This window comes from Megascapheus bottae, chromosome 10 (genome assembly GCF_031878675.1).
Source record: "Megascapheus bottae isolate mThoBot1 chromosome 10, mThoBot2.hap1, whole genome shotgun sequence".
Classification (NCBI taxonomy): Eukaryota; Metazoa; Chordata; class Mammalia; order Rodentia; family Geomyidae; genus Megascapheus; species Megascapheus bottae.
This window is the reverse complement of record NC_143518.1, coordinates 25,148,534-25,170,791: the sequence shown is the minus strand read 5'-3', so window position 1 is coordinate 25,170,791 and position 22,258 is coordinate 25,148,534. Positions and strand designations below refer to the sequence as shown.

Below are 22,258 nucleotides of genomic sequence, written 5' to 3'. Positions count from 1 at the left end.
TTATGGCTGGCCTTGTCTGATCTATCTTTGTGCTGGAAGATCAGGTATAGATCAGGCTTACTTTTACTCTCTAAGGAGCCATCTGCTTCTTTTATTTAATTTTTTCCCCTACTTTCAGTTTCTCAGAGTCACTGGCTTGAGCAAATCTGATGATGTGGACAGTTAAAATGAACTGGAACCCCTTTTTTTTCCAGTTGGAACGGTATCCACCCCAACATGTCATCTTAAAGCACAGCACAGCTGCTTTCTCTACTTTGCTTTTGGAAGTTTTCATTTGTTCTTTTGAGTTCTTACTTGGTCTGATAGCTATCAGAATGTTCTGTTGCCATTGAGGGAAACTTTATCCCATGTGTGAGGGTTGGATTATGAAAGATGCAAAGATCTGGGGAAGCAATGAATCAAAGAGCTTAAGGAATACAGACCCTGCAGAACAGCTAGAGACTATAAGCACAGCCTGGAAGCAAATCCACGAGCCCCCTTTTCCCATTTCATCCATGTTCCTTGGATCAAAGTGAATCATGTAGGATGTTAACTAGGGGTTAGGTTAGGCTTTGGAGGTACTGAAGACCTTTCTGATAGTTAGACAAGTTTGAGGCAAGTGACAAATTGTCCCACTTCCTGTTAAACTATTGAAATACAACAGAGTTTGGATTTTTTAGTTTCCTTTTCAAAGTTTTCCAAGTGGACAGGGAGATGCAAATTGAAGTGGAAAGTGGCCCTTTTCCCCCTGCTGTAGAGGGAAAGGAGTGGAACTAAAGATTTTGATTATCAATTTAGCAATAAGAAATCAAGCAATAGAAAAAGCATGTAACTTGGGTAAGTAGGTCCACCTTGTCCTAAAATTCTGAGGAGAGAGAGAGAGAGAGAGAGAGAGAGAGAGAGAGAGAGAGAGAGAGAGAGAGAGAGAGAGAGAGAGAGAGAGAGAGAGAACCACTGTTCCATTTCTTTATCCAGGGAAGAGGAGCTCCTAAATCTTTTCTCTACCCATGACTTAAAAAGAGTTCTTTGAAAAGATTGTACAATGACCCTTTGTTCCTTAATCTACAACTCTGTTCTGAGATTGGATTTTCAAAGTATAAATGTGTTTAGGTTTGTTTGGTTTGGCTCGGAGCTCCCTGGCAGCCTTTCTTCTCCAAGTTTGTCTTTGAAATAACAATATTCAGTCTATAGGGAGCTAGTTGGTTTTCATATGGAAGGAAAAAGATTGTCAGATATCCCACCACCTTGTCAGTAGTGGAGTTAGGGTTTTGATAATGAGGGGTAAGGAGGATTTGAATACTTGTACATCTTTTCTCTGAATTTCTTGGAAATCTACAAGTCAATTTTGGGACCAGGAGAACCCCACTGTTCTCTACCCCCTTTCCATAAGTGGCTGGATATTGTGAATGCCACCTTGTGGTCACTCTTAGCAAGATTCTCGTCCAGCTTTTATAATAAGGTATAAAAGCCAGCAATTTCTACTTGTTTGTAATCCCTGTGGCCCCTTCTTCACACCTGACCTCTTTAGCAGTAACCATAGAAAACATGAGTTTAATATGTTGGAAAATATCTTTATAGGATGTGGCATGAAAAGAGCAGAATCTGCCTGGCTACTGGTTCCAAACATGGTCTATTACAGCCATTGGTAGCTGTTTTCTGTACTTGTTGGTGTATTGCTTTTCTTTTTTTTTTGTGGTATAATTATCCTGATGTGTTTGAAATTAGGTTGCCTTCTGGGATGGCTCGATTTTTACTCGTTTTGAGTCTCTGATGGGAATCTTCAACATGCTTTATTTGTTCAGTTATTTATGGTGTTAAGGCTAGAACCCAGCACATTATGCATGCTAGGCAAACACACTACTGCACCCCAAGCACTATGGTGGGAACTTTCTGATCACAGCTTCCTATATTCTCTTGAGTAAGCACAGGTGCTTGAATGGGTGCACTAAGAAGGAATCAGTTAAGAAGCTCAGGAACTTCTTAGTGAAGTTCAGGGAAGAAATGAAGTAAGTTCAGAAGCTTGAAGTTAACTTGATCATGGGCCTTGGAAAGACAGGAGAATACGGTCTCCTTAAATGGCTTAAAAAACTCACAAGAAAGTCACTGTACTTAACAAAAGGAATCTATGAATCATTTTACAGAGGGTTGGAAGAGCTGATCTTTGAAGTCCCTTTCTTGCTTTAAAATTCTTTAAAACGAATCCAGGCAATGTTTCTGCTACTATTTATAAAAATGTTCCATAGGGTGAAACTATTCCAGTGAAAGGCAGGTTTTGATATATACTGATATTTCCTGACTTTCATCCGATATGTTGACACACAATCTTTTCCATTTCAGTTCCTCTGATGAGGTGGGCCGTACTCACACACCCAGGTCCCTGGCTCTGCTTTTGTAGACACAAGTGGTTCGGCCTCTTTTTGATGTTATCTTTTCTGTAGTGTATATATGTATGTATATATCTCTGTGTGTGTGTACATGTGATTTTCCCTTTCCTTGCCTTCCCTTCTCTTCTTCTTTCCTTGGCTTCTGGTCAATTTTCATTACTTAATCATGCTCTCTCATCAATGTCAATTTCTATTCTAATTTTTACACCATAGATTAGCATTATTGACAGTTAAAAGAGAAGGTTGCATTTATTCTGATCTAATCTTTCCTTCAGTAGAGAAAGAAACAGAGGCCCAGAGGAGTGAGACAGCCTATTCAGAGTCATGTAGCTGGTAAAATCGCATGTAGGCCTGTAATTCAGCTTTCAAGTAATTTATTTGGTATATTTCCTGCTCTTCATGGGTGGCCCATTTTCTAGTTAAATTTTATTAATTAATAAACTTCTCTTTCTTTTTCCTCTTAGCTTCTTGAAGCTCATGGTAAATTAGTAAATGAAAATACCTTGCACATCTTCCTGTCCTAAATACATTGGTCATACTTCTATCATAGCACCATAGCAGAGAATAAGGCCTGTAGAGGCTGCCAATGGGAAGACACCTACAGAAAATGGCAGGCAGACTCCACCCTCACAATACCAAAATTATATGATATAGCTTAAGAGACTGTCCCTTCCTGGTTTTCAAAGCTTGATTAGAATGTAGAGTAGTTTCTGTTAGAAAATTTGATAACTCATCCAGTAACTGGCTGGAGAAGGTACCAGATACTCCACCACAAATAGAACTGGGCCCTAGGGAAGGGGCAAGAACAGAAAGGACAGTGGAAACCTGAATATGGGTTTGGGCAGATGCTGTAATGAAGGCTGGTGCTGGCATTTGATTTAAAGAAGCTAAAAGGCCACAGCTTCTAGAGTCTCTAGTTCTCCAGGGCTTAAAAATCCAATCAAGCTGGTGGAAATGGCACATCTCCTCACATGAGCAGCAGGCCCACAGCCCTCCCTTCTCACTTTTGGATTTCTAGATGTTATTTCCTCTGGCACTTTTCATTTTTCCTTCCAAAGGTTGAATAATATAAGGAACTGGAGAAAAATTTCTCATGATCTCACCTCATTAAGGGGTTTTTCCCTTTCATACAGAATCAAAACAGCAAGCCCAAACATTATAGTTCCTCCCACGGCTGTCTGTTAGAAGCACGACTGGATGTTCATAGAACGTTACCTTCTGACTCCTACTAAAGCTACTGCATCAGGAATAGGCTTTCTGTTTGCAATTCAGAAAACATAACCCATAATAAATCAGATCAGAAGTTGGAACTGGGAATGCTGTTTCTAATGTGAACTGTCATTTCTATGGGAGGTACCCTAATTTCTTATTCTTCTGTCCCTTTCTCAATTCATGTCCCCAAAGTGCTCAGAAATAAATACTTTCTCCCCATCCCATCCACTATCAAGGCAAGTTAACTGACTGGCTGGATAATGAGAACAGTGATCCGAAACCTTCTGTAAATAGCCACTGAGCAACCCAAGGCTAAGAGCAAACAGTATCGGACTTGGGAATGAGATTTGAAAACAGGAGGAACTAAAAGTAGAGTGAAACTTGGTAAAGGAATAATGGGTTGGGCTGGAAAAGATAGGAACCACAGAGGATGAGAATCTTTGGCCCATCGCAAAGGACTTCTTGGGTTGTTGATCTCTTCCTCCTCTCAGGGCTTGTTAGCCAAGCCCTGTTTGCTGAGGTTTCTTCTCAGCTGATGTGATTGGTTATCCAGCCATAGAAGGCTTGTGATGGCACCACAAATACCTGGAATCCAGAACCACCTACAATCCACAGCTTGCCTGGTCTTTGAAACAAGCTTCCCCCGTCCCTTTCCACCTTGATGGGAAAGGAGAGGTTAGTTAGGGATGACGGTTGAGGAGGGAGAGGGCAGTCCCCAGACTCATGCTCTAAGGCAGCAGAAACTAGAAGCAAGATGAATGGTAGTCAGCTGATCTCTGCGATGCCCCCACTTCCTTTAAACACTCTTAATATGTATGTTGCAAAGCACGTGACAATTGCCCTCCCCCCTTTGTCTCATATTATAAAATACAAACAAATGACAGAAAAGATCGTTTGGTTCCGGTTGCCACTGCTCAAAAGTGTAAGGCCCGCCGTTTCCGCCCTGCCGAGAGACGGTGGTTGTAGGGACGCATCTTCATTTCCACAAAGGGAATGGAGAACTCGTGGCCTTTCCAGTGGTACCAGTTGATCCCCTGGGGACAAGAAAGAGGAACATGTCAGATCATCTTGGCCTCCTAGACAACTCCCTGCTTGAAAAGAATGGGAATGATTGGAGCCTGACATCCAGCATGCCTATATAGTCACCGACAGTAATGAAGAGCTCTGCGGCTGAGTTCCCCAGGAAGAGAAGGAAGCCAAGTCTCTTTCCAGCTTTCTCCTTAAACCAGGCCAGGGGCTGAGCCTTTATATATTTTGGCCTTCAGTTGTGGAATGGGGAAGAAGATTATGGTGAATTTCAAAATCTCTAGCAAGTCGCAGCATTGTGAAGAGGGTATCTGATTTCTTGTTCTTGAAGGGAGACTGGCATAGCTTTCACCTGCGATGGTCCCTCATCTGGGGTGCCTAGAAATAAGGGGCTTTTCTGGATGTGGCTTTCTGCTGCCCAAGATGGGAAGGTCTCATCGGGTCCACCAGGCTCCCTTTCACCCTGCCTAGTCTATGGATGGAGCTGCAGTCTTTTGGGGAAACATCACCTCTTTGACTTGGACATTTCTGACCTTGGCCTGGATCTTTCCGTGGAGTCCACAGAACCTGGGAAGCAGTCTTCAGAGCTGATGAGCTCTTCCCATGAGGAAATGCAATGGAAGCTCTTGATGGCAAAGGCCTCTGATGGCAAAGGCCTCACCAGGTGAGTTCTCACACCGAGTTGAAGAAGTTTTCCTTTCCTTGCTTGGGCTTCCTTCCTGTCCTGTGCAGACCTCAGCATGTGTATAATTGTTCTTTCTAGGATAGATTTTTCTCAAAGTACTTACTTTTTTTTATTTTTAAAGGGAAAGGTAGGACCCACAAAAGCATTGGAACATAAAGCTAAGAGTTACCCTGGATGCCAGCAAAGCACCACCTACCTGACTGTGCCGGGACTCGCCATACTTCCCATTGAGGTTGGTTCGGTGGCAGTTCTTATACCACCACGCGCCTTTGTAGGACATGGCACAGTTTGTGACTGCGACATCATTGTCTCTGTCCTCTGTGGAGAAAGGGCGCCCCTGGTGATAGCTGAGGGAGTCTCCTGCAAAGAAGAAACGTGTGAGGGTTTCTTTGGGGACAGAATTTAAAAAAGATTAGCCTGGCTGAGCTGACCAGCTCCTCCCTTTACTGTATGTGGTTACTACCTACATGCAGCCTTTTGCTGAGAGCTTGGCTCACACAAGCCATCTCAGCCCCCCAGGTGTTTCCCAGGCCTACAACGGAACACAGAACACTCATGGCTCCTTTTGCCTCCACTGGAGACAGAGCCTAGCCATGCTGACTTGCGGCCGTCTGGATCTCCACTTGAGTACAGCCTGGCTTTCACACAGGAAACCCAGTCTTAGTTAGACTACACCCCCAAACCCACATTTAGAACTTGGTGCCACTTGTGAAGAAGGAAATGAGCCAACTAGAGGTTCCATCAAAAAAAAACAAAAACAAAAACAAAAACAAAAACAAAAACAAAAACCAAACCCAGGATGCTGAAGACAAAATTGCCATGCCAAAGAAGAAATGCATGTGGAGGAATGGTGGGCTTGGGGAGGTGAGAGCAGCTTTGTGATCACGGTTGCCAAATACCTGACAGACTATTGAGAAAACAATACCATTAACTATATACCGTGGAAAAGAATGAGGATTGATTGGCAGGTGGAGACTGTAAAGAGGCATCTCTTGGTTCAATATAAGAAGAGAAATCACCTACATTAGAGTTGCTCACACGTGGTGTAGGCTGTCTGGAGCTTGGGGGAGGTTTCTGCTCTCAAATGTAAATGGGAGCACAGTGTAGTCTTGCTGGGAATGTTATGTAGGACTTCATAGAATTGAGAATTTAACCACCATTCATTGATAATGTTTGACTAAACTTTGGGGACGAGTTGTGGTTAGGAATGTTGTCAAGGGGCCTCATACTTCCTATGGGCTGAAAATTATCTCAGCTGCATAGGAGATTGTTTTCCACAAGAAGGGACATAGTTTCAGGGGCCTTGGAGCTATACCTACAGTGGCCACTCGGTGTCTCTAATGCATCCCAACATAACTTAACTTACTTTTATTTATGTATTGTGTGAGTGTGTGTGTGTGTGTGTGTGTGTGTGTGTGTGTGTGTGTGTGCACATGTATGCATGCGTGCAGGGCCAGTCCTGAGTCTTGAACTCAGGGCTTGGGCTCTGTCCCTAAGCTTAGCTTTTTGGCTCAAGGCTAGAATTCCACCACTTGAGCCACACAGCTCCACTTCTGCCTTTTTGGTGGTCCACTGGAGACAAGAGTTTCATGGACTTTTCTGCCCAGTCTGGCTTTGAACAGCAATCCTCAGATCTCAGTTTCCTCATTAGTTAGGATTACAGGTACTAGCTATTAGCACCCAGTGGAACACCTTTATTTGATAGGGAAGCCTCCTCTTCCAGCCCAAGGGGGGACATTCTTAAAATAGCATATTATTATTGTTTTTAATCTTCATTTTGTCCTTCCCATCTCAAAGGATTCAGGTTTTATGTCTATCTAGAATTAAGTCCATCACCTAAAATATATCCTTTGTCATCTCTTCCTAATCCTAGACAAGAGAGAAAGTTCTTACTCTTATTTTCCCCCTTCTATTTCTTAGCATGCTTACTTCCTCTTTATCTTAAATCATACTCATGTCTTGATACTTCTTCTGAATCACCTCCCAATTGTACAGTAAGTCTTTAAGAATTGTCCTATGACTTCTTTCTGATGACTTGTCTTGTCATTTCCATTCTGAATGCAAGCCGAGTCCTATCAGTGACATGGATGTTGTCTGCATTGAGGAATGAGGAGCAGCAAAAGGCACTTCACTTGGATTTGGAGATTCTGCACTGGCTGGTAGCCAGTAAAAATGAGTACCAATGACAGGTCAAGGCCAGGGAGACTGGGCATTATTAAAAATTCAGAGATGAGGGATGGACCTTTCATACCTTGAAACCTGGTGCTCTAGAGCCACCTTTGTGTGGGATTGCTTAGAAGTGGGGCAGCCTAAATAACCCCAGATTTTCATCTTCTGAAGAAGATGGACTGAATATGCCAGGTGAGGAGTGAGTCATAATTAATCTCTAATGATCAGCCAAGCTGCTGGCAGGACTTGCCTCTGACACATGAGAACTGAATACTATCTAACTGTTCTTCCCTTGGTGGGCCCTAGCCAGGAAATAAGGCTGGATCAGAGGCAGCAGGGACTGAGCCCAGGATACACAGATAAAATGTGGCTTGAAGGGAGGAGGATAAGGAAGAGGGAGGAAGGAAGGTCTTACTTTTTGTATTCCTGCAGTGAAACAGGAATTTTTTTTCAGGTCTAATGCTAATCTAGGCAGTGAATAGCATCTGGTTATTTTAAAAAATGATTTACTCTGACATCTTGTTTAATACATTCCTTTCAATGACTATTTCATGCTCTTGGGGGATCCTCAGGCTTGTATGATTGCCATTTCCAGTGATCTCATATATGAACAATAATAAAGAAGGGTATGCCTTCACTTTGGAAGAACAATATCTGGCTGAGAAAAGAAATAATTGAGCAGATACAGTCATTGGAAGGGCAGCACTTGGAAGTTTCTAATTCCAAGAAGGCACCAGAAATGTTACTAAAATTAAGACCAGCATTTAGCCCTAAAATTTGGAAAAGTGGAAGGTCCAATAACCCCATGTGCCAAACAATAAAGTCTCTGGCACAGCAGGCTTTATGAAATGGGTTATACCAGAATGCAGGAAATGGAAAGGCAGGTGCCCAGAGGCAGCATGGGAGAAACGCTATCACTGTAAAGAGCTGACAGAGGTGGCATTCTTCTGCCTGGTAGAAGTGGAGCCCGTAAGGATGATGGGGTGAGGGAGAATCCCAGAAGATTGGGAATTTGTATGATTGTCAGTAGTTCCGAGGTGGTTTTCCTAGATCCCACTGCAAGAGAAATTTCCAGAGGAGAGTAGTTTCTGTGCCCACTGGATGGTTAATTTAGATAAGATAAAAGAATCCTTTGCTTTCACATTGCATCTTCTTTTTCACCTAAAGGGCACTCACATCACGCTGATTGCAATTGTTTTTCTGAGTCATCTGTGGAGTGGGAAGATATGGTTACTATATTTTCCAGATGAGCAAACAAAAGTCTTGAGAAATTGATGTTGGGTCCCCATGAGTGCTCAGGAGGATTTATCCATGAGATCCCTAGCTGCCTATCCCTCCACTCAGGCTAGCAGAGAATCGTGGCAAAGGTCCTGCCTGGTACAAGGGCTCCTTTGGCCTGCTTCATGTCCACCACCCTTGGGTTGCTTAGAGCCCTCAGGTACCTGCGGTGCCATTGTAGCCTCCTAGACGGAGTTTGTACAGGCTTCTACTGTCCTCCACGGAGAACTTGTCGTAGTGGGCAAAGACGGCCTCCTGGCCATCTCGCATGTCCACACGGAGCTCATAGCGGCCCTGGGATGTGATCCTGTGTATGTTGTCCAGCCCTGTGGAGAAGAGCAGAGCACATGCTGAGTCTGGTCCCGAGCAGCTTTGAAAATGAAAAGGGAGAACAGATGCTATAGGGATGAAGCAGCCAGGCAGAGGTAATCTGGATTGGTTTTGTTCTCAGCTCTGTTCAGGCTGTTCTTAGAGACCCTGCCAGACTCCAAATGTTCCCTTGCAAAGGAGGCCAGCCCTAGTCTACTGAAGAGTGCTACCCAGACTGTTCCAGATCCCTACATCTAGGCTTCATTCAGTAACAGACAAGCCCTGGGCCTCAGAATGCCTGACTTCACTCATCATCTCCCCTGAAACCAAGACACAGGGTGAATTCTTTGATGTAAGTGGAAGGAAGCAAGAAGTAGAATCACCAGGGCAGGACTTCTGGGTACCCTAGGTATCCAGGCACCCCAACACTTCTGAGTAGTCCCCAGAGGAACTCTGTCTGCCTTTTTACATGGTTCTTCCTTATGTCCACCTCCAGGAGGCTCCAAGAGCCAAGTCAGAGAACAGAGATACTTCTAGACTTCCATGAATCCACTTTCTTCAGAAATTTCTGACTTTAGGATGGTATGAAGGTTATACTGATCATAGAAAGTGCACTTTGAATTTTAAACTTCCCCTGGGCTGTCAGTGACTGGATAGCACCTTCTCCTGGTCCCCTGAGTGACCATGAACACAGCTCAGCCACACGAGTAGAGGCACAAACAACTACTCTATGGTGTACTGCTTTGCTAAGTGTGATGTTTGGTAAGCTAAGTGTATTAAATGCATTTTCAAGCTAACGATATTTCAGTTTATAATAGGTTTACCATAATGCAACCCTCATCATAAGTTGAAGGACATCCATATTGTTCTCTGCTTCTTGACTCTGAATGCTTTCTGTCTAATGCATCTGCCACAGCTTATAATCTTTTCTGGTCTTTCTGTTAAGTTATTCCCACTCAGATGTCTTCTGCCTGGCCTCTAAGCATCCCAGGCTGTGGGCTAATAGATTCTTAAAAGATACAAAATCCTATAACTAGAGTTTGGGTAGAGCTCAGACATCCCTTGGTGATAGTTTCTCATATAGATTTTCTAACTTGCTTTTCTGACCTGCCTGCCTAAACTTTGAACCAGTCTCCTCGCACTGCTGATCATTTCTGATGTTTATACGTTTAGTGAGCCTGGCTCCTCTCACTTTGCTCTAATAGCTGAGTGTTCCATGAATAAGAAAGCTACAGAAGTTGAAGGGAATTTAGAGATTACTTAGGGCAACCTCTTTGTTTTGTAGAAGAGGAAGCTGTGTCCAGAGAAATAAAATGATTGGCTTCTTTATCATGCTCAACATATAAACTTTTGCCTTGGTTGTAAAAGGAAGGCTGAAGACTGTTATTTTGAAGCTACTAACACACAGTTTGCCCTAGAATGCTCTTGTGCAGATTTAATATCTGCTGGTGATATAATGCCTGGAGGCTCTTTAATCATCAGGTGGACCCATCCTGCCAAGAGTGGAGCTGCCAGCAATTCATAACCTTTCATGACCTTGACCAACTGGAGTCACTTCATCCTTCCTTCCCAGGTGCCTTTGTGAAGACTGCATCTCCAGCCAAGACCCATTGAGTTTTTCTAGTGATATCCTGCTTCTTCCATCCTCCAAGTCAGAGGACTTTTCCTAATGACGCACTTGAACAAGGGCTCCCCACAGGAAATCATTGGGATTCCCCATCATTACTAGAAATAATTTGTTACTTGAACAAGAATCCCTGCTTCAATTCTGCTTCTACAACTTCAACAAGGCATGCTTGAATATTACTTCGGACCTACACATGAGCAGACTTACCTCCGTTCAGGGGCTCTTCCTAGCTTCTTATTCCTTATGAAGAGTTTTCTGTTCAACTTTCTTTTAATGTCTATAATGTGTTTTCATTCAATCAACCTAACCTTACTTTCTGATTTGTACCTTTCCTCTGTGGACAGGGAGGATTCTTGCCTTTCTTCCTTTATTGCCCCCTCCTCTCTTATATTCTCCCCAAATCCCTCTCAGTCTCAACCATTGGTGAGCTGTCTTCCCTCCTTGGTATCTGTGGCTTTCCGTTAGGAGCTCATAGGTTAGGCTGGGTGTTTCCCAGTGTGGGTGGTATCTCTGATGTTCTGAGAAATATGTGGGGAACAGCAAGGAAAGCACTTCTGGAAATCTATTTTAGTTTTTCTTAATAAGTGAAGGAGAAACCGTAACTCTAACCCTGACCTTACCTCTCAGCATCAGCTTGGTTTTTGTTTCACATCTAATACTTCCTGATCTCTGTGTTTAACACCACCAGCAGCAGAGACAACAGTGGACTTATATCCTATATATTAAACTGTAGCTGAATCATATCCCCATTGCTTTCTTTCCATTTCTTTTATTTTTGAGATATCCTTTGATTTATGACACATAATGTGCAATATATAACTCTGTGTGTGTGTGTGTGTGTGTGTGTGTGTGTGTGTGTGTGTGTATTGGCAGTACTGGGGATTGAACTCAGGCCTTGCTCTTGCTAGACAAGCCCTCTCTACCACTTGAACCACACTCCTCCCAACCATTTTTGCCTTAGTTATTTTTTTGGATAGGGTTTTGGGTTTTTGTCTAGAATTGACCTTGGACCATAGTCCTTCTAACTACATTTCTTGCACATCTAAGATGACAGGTATGTATCGCTATGTCAAGCTTATAAAGTGAGATGAGGGTCTCCCTCATTATTTTCCCAGGCTGGTCTCAAAATGCAGTCCTTCTGATTGCTGCCTCCTGAATAACTGGCATCACTGGCATGTACCACCGTAGCTAGCCTTCACTTATATTTTTATTACCTACATTGGCAGACACAGAACAACTAAAGAAATTCTTATCATTAATTGACCTCAGCTATCTACCATCTCCTGGGCACGACAATAGACAGAAGTATTAAAAGATGAACATGATGTAGTTCTTGCCCCAAAGGAAGCTTACACAGTAAAGTCAAGGGAAATAGAGTCAAGTAGACTAAGATTTGACCCACAAGAGTGTGGCCGATTTCCCCACAGGCAGTTGGTGAGAAAATTAAGATCTGTTCTGTAGAGGAAGAGGTATTTAGCTGAGAATTTGAGTAGATGTAGATGGTTACTGATATATGGAGGTGGGGAAAGGGGACAATTAGCTGGGAGAATGTTTCTCCCAGAGATGCATCAGCAAGCTTACATGTTTGGAGTCTAGTTAGAGAGGTAGGAGGATAAGAAGGTGAGGTACTTAATGGTGGAGAATGGAATCTAGAGGAAGTAGAGAGGCATTGGACCTTGGTCCAGGGTTTGATGTTCACCTGGTGATGGTATGGCGTCATCAAAAGGAGGATGAGGAAGATTATTCTAGCGGTTGGGTGAGTCATGGTGAGATGGCTAAGCAGGGAGCTTGGTCACAGCATTGCTATCTGGGAATCCAGGAGAAGCTGATAAGACTAGATGAGAGTATGGTGGGGGGTGGGGGAATGAGAGGAGACCACATGTAACATGAGCATTTCACCTTTCCCTCCACCGCTCTTAATCGATTACCTCGAAAATCTCACTAAGAAGGAGAGGGGAGCTGCGTGCTGGTAATTATAGGTTCATGCCTATAATCCTAGTTATTCAGGAGCTTGAGATCTGAGGGTAACAGTTTGATGTTAGCCCAGACAGAAAAGCCCCGTGAGGCTCTTATCTCTAATAAATAAGCAAAGAGCTAGAAGTGGAGCTGTGGTAGAGTGCTAGCCTAGAGCACAAAAGCTAAGGGACAGTGCCTGAGACTTGAGCACTGACACCAAAGGAACAGAAAAATGAGAGGGGAATGCACGTGGTCATACTGACTGCTTTCTGAATTGGCACCACTGCTGCCTGGGTTGGGTGTGTATTACCTACATCTACCAGTTCAATTCTCCATCAAAACCTCCAGCTGTGTCAGAACTCCAGGAAATTGCCTATCACCTCTAATGCCACCGTCATTTCTCCCTCTTTCCTTCCCAAGCCAGATAATGACACTCTCCCAGGAACTGAGCAGAGTGACTGGTCTCATTTGTCTCCTGACCTGCAGGCTGGTTGGCCGGTTGCCTGCCTGGCTTCTGAGAGAGGTCCGGCCTGCCTGCTGCTCCCTGAACCCCCTGCCCCACCAGACAGCCCACTGATTTTTATAGTTGCTTCACATGAAGGCCCATCAGCATAAGAGACTATTAATGAAGATGGGAAGAGACAGAGCAAAGAGGAAAACATCAGGATGAGATAAAAAACAGATCAATAGTGGAGTCACACAGAGCAAGAGGTACTGCAAGCAATCCACAAGCTGTCAGTTTTGCCATGGACACAAGGTTCCTGACAGTCTCAGATGGGGACAGAAGAGAGATTTATTTTTAGTTGTTGGGATAATGTACAGAGGGGTTACAGTTACATTCTCCAGGTAGTAGGTGCATTACTTCTCTCACATTGATACCCCTTCTCATGCTTTTGTTCCCATTTCCCTCTCCCCACCCCCTCCCAATTATCTTGTTTTCCCCCTTCCCTTTCCTATTTTGAAACACAAATAAACATACATAAAATATACCAGGTAACAAAGTCAGATACAGTAGCAATATGAGATTAACCCAAGGGCAACAAAAAAGAAGAGAAATAACATAGTACATTAAGAACAACAATCACACAAGATAAAGCTCGTGTTTCCATATCCTAGAGATCCTTTCATTTAGTCTCATCCCATTTGACCTTAAAGGCCAGATCAACCCACCAAAGGAAAGACAAAGCAGATGTTACCTAGCCAAAATTCATCTTCCAGGTTTCCAAAGCCCACACAATATTCAGCCCATTTGCGGAAAAAGTCAGTCTGGCCATTTTGTCGCCTCTGAAATACCTGTGAGGACAAAGAGGAAATGAGGAGAGATGCTCAAGAAAATAAATGATAATAAATAAAATGATTGTAATCAAGTTTTGTCTCTGCAATGCCAAAGATACCTAAGTAAATAACATATTCCAACAGAGCTAGGTATTTACAGAGCAGGTTTTGTAGTGAATGCTCTTGACCTGTCTCTGGAAGGGCAGAAGCCCCCAGGGAAATAGGCTGGGGGTGCGATGCTGACGTTAATTTGTACCCTGTGATGTAGCAAAGGATTTTGGCTACATATCAAACTCCCAAATAGTCAGAGGGAATAAGTTTGACTCTCAAATTAATCTTCGGCAGCATAAAGAGCAGTCGAAAACATTCCTCACCAAACACACAGGACTGACTTCAAATTATCTAGTCACTGTCATCGTTTTATTGCAGGCAAAGCGATTGCATATCATTCACTTCTCAGCTGTTTAAGTGCTAATTTCATCTAACCTCCAATACATCAGCCTCGGCTTCAATTTCCAATTATATTTTAAGAAAGAGGCGCAAATATGTCAGAAACATAAAAGAAAATGTCTCCCAAGAGTAGCTGTTGGGAGCACAGCCACCAGTTAACCCTTCCTGCATCATGACAAATCTATGAGCCTGAAATCTGTGCAGGAGGGGTGGGGCTGGGATTTCCATCGCACACACACTCAGCTGCAGGACCCCATCAGGACCCGGTGTGGGAGCTCTGACATTCACACAGCTGAAGCACTGGCAAGGCTGTCCATTTTCTTTCACTCTGTACTGCCAGGTTTGGAGGGGTGGGTGGTGGGGGTGGGGGAGTTGCTTATCAGCAAGAGGTATCTCTCTTTTCCTTGTCATTCCTACTCCCTGAAGCCTGCAACAGTTCCAGGGAAGAAGCAGGAGCCCAGAGAAGGATGAGGATGGAGCTAGCCCTTGTAAGCAAAAGAGGTTATCCATTCTCTGCCCCTTATCCTAACTCTCCAGTCACTGCACTAAGGAGGGCTGCTCCTCTGCTGCCTTATTGCAGCTTTAGATCTGAACTGGTAGGGTCTGTAGGCTTCTTGGAGTCACCACAACCTCTTCTTAATCCCTGTATGTATTCATTCTCCTTGGAGGGAAAGTAGCAGCCACCTTGGGGGCCTTTCTTTGGGCCAGGCTGCTGCAGTCTCCATATGCTCATTTCTGTAGAAATATCTGATTAGGCTGTGGTACCAGGACTCTGAAGGCACTGAGGATAGAAGAAAGGATGACCGGAGGGTGATGACATTCAGATGGACAGGTGCTGAGCTGGGCAGGCGAGCACCCTGGGGGAGCGGGCATGTGAGGGGAGCAGTGGCACCTACTTACAATCCAGCCACCCCCATCTGTGGTCATGTCGCAGAACACCTGCAACTTTTGGCTTCGCTCTCCGTTAAGGAAGATGGTGTAAACTCCGCTCAGAGAGTCTCCATTCATCAAATGCTGGGCACAGTCTTGAGGATGAGAGAACACTCGGCCTCCTGCAGAGGAAAAGAAGCAGATTCAAGAAAAAGAGTCTTCCTTCCACTATGTGCCTCTTGAGTCCCTGGCATCAGAGAAGATTTTAAAGAGTCTCGTGGCTGGTACTTCAGCAAGCACTGTAACGAATCCTTGATGAATTTAAATAGCGTGAGTGTGGTCACTCTACAATATTCCATCTTCTTCCTTGTGAACAAATGTCAGGTTTATCAGACAATAGATAGTTTTTATGGATTCTGAAGATCAAAGAGCTAGATTCACAGGCTGGCTTGTCTACTTACTTATTTTCTTGACTGGAAGCAAACAGTTTGATTTCATTAAGGATCAGTCTGCTCATTAGTAACACAAAAATGGCTGTAATAAAGATCTGCTTCTATACTGGGCAAAGAGGTATTAATGTTGCTAGTTATACTTACTAACTCAGAAGTTGGTGACAGATACATTGGCTGGAAGATCACTGTAGCATACATCCATACATCTCTCATGTGTCTATGTATGTATGTATGTATGTATGTATGTATGTATGTATGTATGTATGTATGTATGCACGTACTTGTTTGTTTATGCTGTGCTGGGAATTGAACCCAGGGCCTTTGTTCATATCTGGCAAAAGGCCTGTCAGCAAAGCCTATGTGGTCTTCATTTACGGCAGTCATTCAGGAAAACAAGCTCACCCAAACAAGTTCAGCATTAGCCTCAAGATGAATATCTATTCCCCATACAAAATAATCTCCCAATTGTTCTAAACAATCAAACGGCCATGTTTTACAGTTCAGTTTAAGTTTAAGGAGAGGGCAAGGGAAGCAAATTGCAGCTCATCTTTCAGAGAGAACAGCCCAATTTGTAGAACAATATCTAATTAGCTGAAAGAGAGGCTTAAATCATGTGTCTTGAAGAGCTTAACTATAGGATAAATTGGAAATTTGAATGCTAGGCAGGAAGCAGAGATGCAGAGTTCACTGGAGGAGCTGTTCTGGACTGTGGGGGCTGATGGTACAGTTTAAAGGCAGTGCTAGCTGTGCCAGGACTAGTGGTTTGGGTGCTCTGGAAATAACATGATATTTGGGGCCAACAAAGAACATGGTTGTGTTGATGGAGTTCTTTGAGTATGGCAGCAGTGAAGAGAGGCTGGAACGGGGCTTTAAGGGGGGGTTGGGTGCCCCCTTGTGGTATAACTAGTACACTACACAGGTGGCATCTGGTCACTTTAAAAGGCCTCTTGGAAAGGTGGGTCAGAGTAACTGACAGGTGTCACACGAAAAGGTGATGGAAAACCCAGCTCACTATGGAAGCATCCTGTGTTAGGAAAAAGTTGATGGAATTTGGTAGACTTAACACAAGGTCCTTCTGACACAGTAACGCTCGACAGTAATGACTGTCCCCTAGCCTGCAAAACTTGAATTTCTTCGCTTCCTTAATTCCCTTGAAACACTCAGATTCTCACATCCAACTGCGGATCTCTAATTCAGAATGTCTAGTGGTTAGGGTCTAGAAATCAGCGTCTTACTCAAATTCCTCAAATGATTCTAAAGAACAGCTGGGTTTGAATCCCACTGTTTGGATTTTATATTTCCCTCTTCTCATAGAGGTCAAGAAGTGGAACTGGCAGACAGTGCCCCACGAGCCCTGCAGTCTGCCTTCTCTACCTAAATCCAAATAATTGGGTGGATAATTCATGGAACCAACCTGTTTCTTTGTCTCAGTATCTCTCTTCCCTTCTCATTCCATAGCTCCCTTTCTTTCTCTCTCCCTTCAAATTCTCTCTTCCAGTAGGTATATCCTGAGTGGTCCCAAGATTTAGATGGAAGGTGATGGAAAGAAGAAGGATATTTGGTTTTGAGTTCAACCCTTGTGTTCCACTGTTTCCATCTCATTCTACTTCAGGGATGGCTAACAAGGAAGAACATACCGATTTTCAACACTCAAATTCAATATGTACCTTCTGAACTTCATACATTTTAGGAGATGTCACCTGATTTAATGTCATCAAAATTCACCTTTTACCTTAACATAGATCACCTAGTTATTGTTCTGATAGAATTTTTTTTAACCAAAAAGGGCATGGCTACAAGTCTTTTCTTCCATTTGATATGTAACTAGAGCTTGGCCAATGAAGAAGAATTTTTTTTAAGTACAGGCTGTGACAACTACGAAGTTGAAAGGAAAGCCACACCACATGATCGGTACCACTGAAATTTCCTTTGGTTAAGTGTTTCTGGATGTAATTGCGAGATCAACAGGACTAGGCCACTCACTGGAAGGACTGCGCAGAAATTGGTTTGTATGTTGGGCATTAGAGGCTGAATGCTGAGTGGCTTGTAGCTAGCTACGTGACTCACAGTACAATTAGATGGACTCGCACTAGCAGGGAGTGGAAGAGGAGACTTTCTCTGCCCCTTCCCTGTCCTGACTTGTTTTATGTCTTTGGACACAGTCTTTAAAGTGGTCAGATTTAACAGCTCTAGAAAGCTTCCTCCTGCTTCTCAGTCTAATGGCCTCAGCATGAGGACTAAAGCCATGATTTCCTCTGAGGACCGCCTCACCAGGTTTCTCTGTAAGTGCAGAATACTAAGTGTTGATCCAAACCATCATAGGCAACTACCACTACCACTGTCCTCTACTTCTGCCCACTACCACTGTCTACTACCACTGTCCACACCTCTACCATTGTCCACTATCAGTACCACTACTACTTTGGATTTTTTTCTTACCTGGAAGTGGGTTGTACATGGTTCTCACCTAATCCCCTATATTAAAGCTAGTGACCCTTATTTGCAAAGTAGCGACAATCAAATTGTTAGGGACAGTCGGAGTTCACCGAGAGTTACCAATTCAGCCCCCATGAACTGACTCTGCCATCTCAGTTTTTCTTACAGCATCTTCAATTTCATTTTCCTGTTTTGTCTCTTATTATTCATTCAGGGAACGTATGAGAAACATCCCTGAGATTCTCCGTACTGAGCTATGAGATGGGAATGTAGAGTCAAGAGGAATATAGTCCCTCCTTTCACGTTGCTCACACTCTAGTAGAGAAGCAGACAAGTATGCTCTTGAGTTCCAAGGGGTCAGAGATGGAGAAAGGTATAAGAGGGTGGTGATACATTACGGTGGGCATACAGTGAAGCTGCGGGCTGGCAAAAGTGGGGTGGGAAGTGGGGCTTGGAAAGCGATAATCAGAAACGACTTTTGATTTAGGGAACTGACATAGAAATTAGTCACAGCTGGTGGGAAAGGCTGTTCTACCTTGTGCCAATAGCAGTCCGTCTGAAAAAATGGGAGGTTTAACAGGAAACAAAGCAAGAAGTGAGTTGAATGGATGTGGGACCCAGCACTGGTTCGTGCTATGGAAAGAGCTGGGTTTTTTGCTGAAGATAATTGGATAAAGAGGCTCTGGGTGGAGATTGAACTCATTTGTTTATCAAGAAAGGTTATTCTCAGCACAGCGTGGAGCGTGAACGGTATGAGAGTGAGACTGAATACAGGGTCCCACTCTTGAGGTCATGTGGAGATGTAGGAGGAAAGGTAGTAACAGGTCTTTAAGGAGGTAATGGGATGGAGAATCACAGAGCTTTCGTGTGTTTCTTCTCTACCAAACTGCTGGAGAAGGTCCTGGAACTTGGCAAATCACCTGCCTTTTACCCAAAGGCAATAAGCTTTAGAATCTTCCACTCGAATTTTAGCTAAGGTTATCCTAACAGCAATCGGCTGCTCTGCCATAATTTGTCTGATTCTTTGGATTAACTTGTACCAGAAGGCCCAATTTCATGGCAGATTAGGTTTATCACAGACTAGCCTTGCCAGCACGACCACACATTGGTGGATCTTAATTCTGCACTGCTAGTGGAGGGTTTGGCACAGCACTACCTCCAACATCCACATCTTGCTGTTGTTATTCTGGCCCCATGTGCCTTCATACTCTTTATTTAATGAAAGCGATCTCTTTATAATGTTCATACAGTCTAAAAGCATCATGATCTATCATTGTCAACAAAACAAAACCCTCCAATGGCTTCTCCACCACAATTAGAATAAAGCGCAACAGAGTCTCCCATAGTCTAGGAAGCCCTGGCTGACTGCCTCTGTCTTGTCTCCTGCCCACACCTCAACTCACTACTCTTCAACTTCCCTAACGGTGGAGTCGTTATTCTTCATCCCCGGAGGTGCTCTTCTGCATGAGATTCACTCACATCATTTAAGCTCTGGCTTTTGATCACTCAACTTTGGAGGCCTTAGGTAGAGAGAGGAAGTGGCATGCAGCAATCCAGAAAGGCTTCTTACATGAAAACTGTCATATAAGTTGGCTCTTTATACCTGTGTGTACTCCACCACTCTCGTTTAGTTTTTACAAGGTAATATCATTACTTGAAACATTGCCTCTTTCCTTTCTATTTTTCACTTCCTGGACTCTTTGACTATAAGAGATGTCACCCAGCTTATCTTGCTTATCACTCTTGGCATTTAGAGCAGTATCTATCCCGAAGTAAGTGCTTCAGACATATGATGCCATGTGACCACTGTACTTGTTTCAGACTATGATGAAAGAGAAATAAAAATTAGATTTTATGAAAGCAATCAATGTGGGCCACATCCAATTCCAACTACAGTGATTGAGAAGGTCTTCCTGTAACATTCATGAGGCCCTATCATAACCTATGATAGATGGATTACTGTTAGACACAATTTGTCATCACCCTAAAGGGCGGTCACACACCCCTGCCCTACTGAGTAGTATAAAAGTTCCATGTACATTTACTAATTTAGATGAAATGGACCAATGGGTTGAAAAATCACCAAAGATCACCCAACATGAAAAGTATGTGGACTATACTTCAAAATCTCAATTTAGAATTAAACCCCTACAGCAAACACGGAAGGCTCACTGGTGAATGGACTGGGAATTTAAAGGCAAGAAATAGACACAGAGGACAATTTCCCACTTGTTCAGTGTGGTGAAAATTATTTTTTTTTATAGATACAAGTTATTTTTTTTGTATTACTACTGCTTTTTTTGCTTGACAAATATACATTTATGAAATATCAAATCACTGCAATTACACAACTACATAAAATATATTAGGATTGCATAAAATATTAGAACTCAAGTAACAATTAACAAATATTGCAAGTAAAATAAGCAAAAAACAAAACCAAACAGGATCACAGGAGAAAGAGGGGAGATTGGAAAAAGGTTTGAAGTCTCTCTCATGTCTCCATATTTCCTAAGGGAAATTTTCACCCATATTTAGCCTTCCTTAACTCTATTTCTTATCACCAACCAAATGGACAACTCAGCAGGTACATGAGCTTACAGACAGAATAGCTACTTGTCAAGGAGTAGATTACGGAAAAAGCAAGATCACAATTATTATGACATTTTATGGAGAATTATTAGAATAGAAGTTAAATTAAGCATTATAATGGTGATGGCCATAAGAAAAAAAGGTTAGAACATGTAATAAAAATGTAAACAGTAATGTTTCCTATGGATTATTTAATAGTTTAAGACTGTGGTAGATATGATGAGTAAAGGATTTAGATATAGCTAAAATATAAATAAACGAATTAGAGGATTTGATTGAGGATCTCTCTGGGAATATGAATAGAAACAATATAGAGAAAAGATTTCTTTTTAAAAAACTAAGTGATTTGGGACATACATTTCAAGGTATATAGTTATAATATGTCCTTAAAAGAGAAAAACAAAAATAGGAGAAATACATAAAAAATAATGAAGAAGACTGTGCCTGAAGTAAAGATAAAGCCTTGACGATTTGAAAAATAATTTAAAAGGCAAGGATTAAAAAAAAGTCAAACTGTAAAAAGAAATAAAATATATGACATGGAATAAAGTATGAAACCATCAAAGAGAAGAAGAAAATCATTTATAAATTTTTTAGAAAGGAAGAGTATCCATCACAGAATAAGAAGCCAATTAGTATTAGATTCTTTTTTTTTTTTTTGGCCAGTCCTGGGGCTTGAACTCAGGGCCTAGTCACTGTCTTTGGGCTTTCTCAAGGCTAGAGCTCTACCACTTGAGCTTAGGTTTGTGGTACCAAGGAATCGAACTCCGGTCTTTGTGCATGCTAGGCAAGCACTTTACAACTAGGCCACGCTCCCAGCCCTGCATTAGATCTTAAAGGCAGCGGTACACTAGGAAGACAATGGAATATTTTAAAATATGACAGGAATGAACATTTGAATTAATATTTTATACATAATCAACTGTAATTCAAGTGTAAAGATTTGATTTAAAAACCATTTCAGTAACGAATTTTTTTAAATTAAAAAATGTGTTCAGGAATATGAGATTTGAGAATATTTTCCTTATAAAATCAGTTATTGACAATTTAGAGTAACTGCATGAATAAGTTGAGTGACAAATTCAGAAGACTTGAAAAATAAGAGTAATTAACTGCTTGGGAAAAATGCCTTAATTTTTCCTTATTAAATAAAAGACTATACATAATCAAAGAACAGAGAAGGAGAAAGCTTATCTGTAACTGCCCAGAGTCAAAATCTAGCCAGGTTTATTTGTGGGGGGAAGGGAATGGAGGAGGAGGAGGTAGAGTTAGGACCCCTGAGAGGCTTGAGAGTATGTTGAGATACCTGGATTTTTGTAAAAGAGATTCCATAATAACATTAAAGAAATAAGTTATAGGGCCGGGAGTTTGGCCTAGTGGGAAAAAAGAAATAAGTTATAGCAAAAATATGAATGTAGAGCTTAAATTCATTAATTGGTTATTTGAAAACATCAACAAGAGAAATATATCACTGGCAACTGATGAGAGAAGATGAAAGAAGAAAACTAAAAGGAGAAAAGAGCTTTGGGTACAATAGAGATTTGAAACAAAATCTTTA

The 22,258-nt window shown here is 42.4% G+C and overlaps 1 protein-coding gene across 1 annotated transcript in view; it reads right to left on the bottom strand.

The window, feature by feature from the left end:
* Nucleotides 1-1,656: 1,656 nt before the first annotated feature.
* Tnr (tenascin R) overlaps nt 1,657-22,258 on the bottom strand; it is a 79,769-nt gene continuing 59,167 nt past the window's right edge. Inside the window, exons 17-21 of the mRNA XM_090340380.1 lie at nt 15,251-15,402; nt 13,822-13,918; nt 8,898-9,059; nt 5,483-5,646; nt 1,657-4,609 (exon numbers count right to left, since the gene is read on the bottom strand). Coding sequence (XP_090196506.1) covers nt 4,490-4,609; nt 5,483-5,646; nt 8,898-9,059; nt 13,822-13,918; nt 15,251-15,402 — 695 coding nt within the window. The 3' untranslated portion in view covers nt 1,657-4,489. The remainder of the gene's footprint in view (nt 4,610-5,482; nt 5,647-8,897; nt 9,060-13,821; nt 13,919-15,250; nt 15,403-22,258) is intronic.